Here is a 1,925-nt window from a genome sequence, read left to right as displayed (position 1 = left end):
CTCTATGAGTTCATGGTGACCCCTGGGCTAGTTTGAAGACCCCTGGGCTAGCATGTCTTCTGCAGTTTCTGTAAAAACAATAAGCTCTTTTTCCCACAGGAGTAAGGAGTCCACAGGGCCCTAAAACGTTATTTTTTTCTGAAAAGTGGCTCCCGGGTGGTCCTTCAAAACTGCTTCTGGAATGGTCTCTGGTCCTTCATAACTGCTTCTGGAATGTGACGGCATTTAATGATTACTTAGTGATAGAACATGTCATTGATATTTCCGCCGCTTGCAAAGTGGTGCTTTCTCAGCCCCCCCCAAAAAGGGGTGGTCAACCAGATCCTTATATACTGACCCAGCGACCTGACTTTCTGTTCGTCCTCTTCTAGCTCTGGTGCCGGATAAAGAAGTCCGGGTCAGCGTGAAAGCCTTGGCCATCAGCTGTGTGGGGGCAGCAGTGGCCCTTCACCCGGAAGCTTTCTTCAGCAAACTGTTCAAAATGCCCGCTGAAAGTGTCAAAGAAGAAAGGGGTAGGTGTTTTGTGTCTTTTAGAGACCGAGTGCCCAAACTGCAACCCGAAACCCACTTATCTATCGCCGGGTGCCAGGTGGGCGTGGCCCACACTGGGTGGGCGTGGCTGTGGTGGTCATGGCAGATTGGGTGGGTGTGGCCAAGGTGGGCGTGATCACCTCGATGTCGCTCGTGGGGAGGGATGCCTGTGGGGGCCGGGAAAGGTTGGGGGAGATCCAGGGGGTTTCTGGCAGGTGGGGCTCATCCTGCGGGGTGAGGCGAGGCAAGGCGAGGCAGGGCAGGGATGCCATTGTCACAGGGCAAGGTGAGGCAGGGGCCGGGGCGGCTGCTGCCTGTCACCATCAGCCCCCGCACACAGAGGCCAGCGAGCGCATGAGTGCTGGGATGCATCCGGCCATGTGGGACCTCGACGAGTTAGCGGGCGGCTGGTTGAAGAGGGCTCTGAGCGCCACCTCTGGCACGCATGCCATAGGTTCGCCACCACTGGGCTAGTTCTTCCAAAAATACTTTAACTAAATTGTTTCTCTTGTTCCAAATAACATACACAAAAATAGAGGAAGAATTATTTGATTATCCAAAAGCACTGACTCGGAAAGTTAGTTAGCAAAGGGAGAAAGCTCGAGTAAGACTGAAGAAAACAGAAGCTTTGACCTATTAGAGGGGATATTATATTAAATCAGATGCTTGAATATGGTTAAGAATAGATTGCTAGAAATAGAAGTATTACTATAACTAGATAGATAGGATTTGTAATCAGAATATCATATCTTGGTGTGAAAAGGGAAATAAGAATACGCTAAGAAGTTTGAATAAGGGAAGCTTCTGCTTACCCAAATAGAATTTCTTTTCAAATTATAAATGATTGGGGTATTTTGAATATGGATGGGAAATTAAAATCGAAAAAAGCGAAAATAGGATACAGACCGAATAAATGGGAAATTGAGTGCAAATGCAATTAAGTTATGTTTTGGTTAGAAAAGATATTCTAAACTGATATTATTGATACTATTAGAGAACTGCAACAAGTGCTGATATTCAACTGTGTATTTATTAACAACAATAAGAATTGTGTTTGCTTAGTGTGGGATAATGTCTTTTATCAGAAGAAGGGAGAATGTATTGGAGTAATATTGGAGTTAGTTTGAAGAAGCTTATAGGTACCACGGAATTACTAATAGACTCAGTCATCACGTTGTCTATTAAGCACTTGATTGTAAAAATAGAAAAGTAATAAAATATTTATTAAAAAAAAGATTTGGGATGATTCTGGCGTAGAGTAACTTACATCGACGGGCAGGCTTTCTCTTTCTTTATTCCTGATTCGTTTTCCTAGAAGAGCAGTACGTGAAGGACATTGTGAATTATATCGACCATGGCGATCCACAGATCAGAGGCACCACTGCGATTTTATG

At 45.0% G+C, this 1,925-nt stretch overlaps 1 protein-coding gene across 1 annotated transcript in view; it reads left to right on the top strand.

Annotated features, from left to right (window-relative positions):
- LOC107300643 (huntingtin-like) overlaps window positions 1–1,917 on the top strand; it is a gene marked incomplete at both ends in the record, with an annotated part of 16,330 nt that extends 14,413 nt beyond the window's left edge. Inside the window, 2 exons of the mRNA XM_015829953.1 lie at window positions 372–512; window positions 1,850–1,917. Coding sequence (XP_015685439.1) covers window positions 372–512; window positions 1,850–1,917 — 209 coding nt within the window. The remainder of the gene's footprint in view (window positions 1–371; window positions 513–1,849) is intronic.
- Between the last annotated feature and the right edge of the window lie 8 nt (window positions 1,918–1,925).

The sequence above is a fragment of the Protobothrops mucrosquamatus genome, unplaced genomic scaffold (genome assembly GCF_001527695.2).
Source record: "Protobothrops mucrosquamatus isolate PMUCROS unplaced genomic scaffold, P.Mucros_1.0 scaffold7772, whole genome shotgun sequence".
Taxonomy (NCBI): domain Eukaryota; kingdom Metazoa; phylum Chordata; class Lepidosauria; order Squamata; family Viperidae; genus Protobothrops; species Protobothrops mucrosquamatus.
Note: the sequence above shows the minus strand (reverse complement) of the source record. Positions and strands in the feature narration are given on the sequence as shown.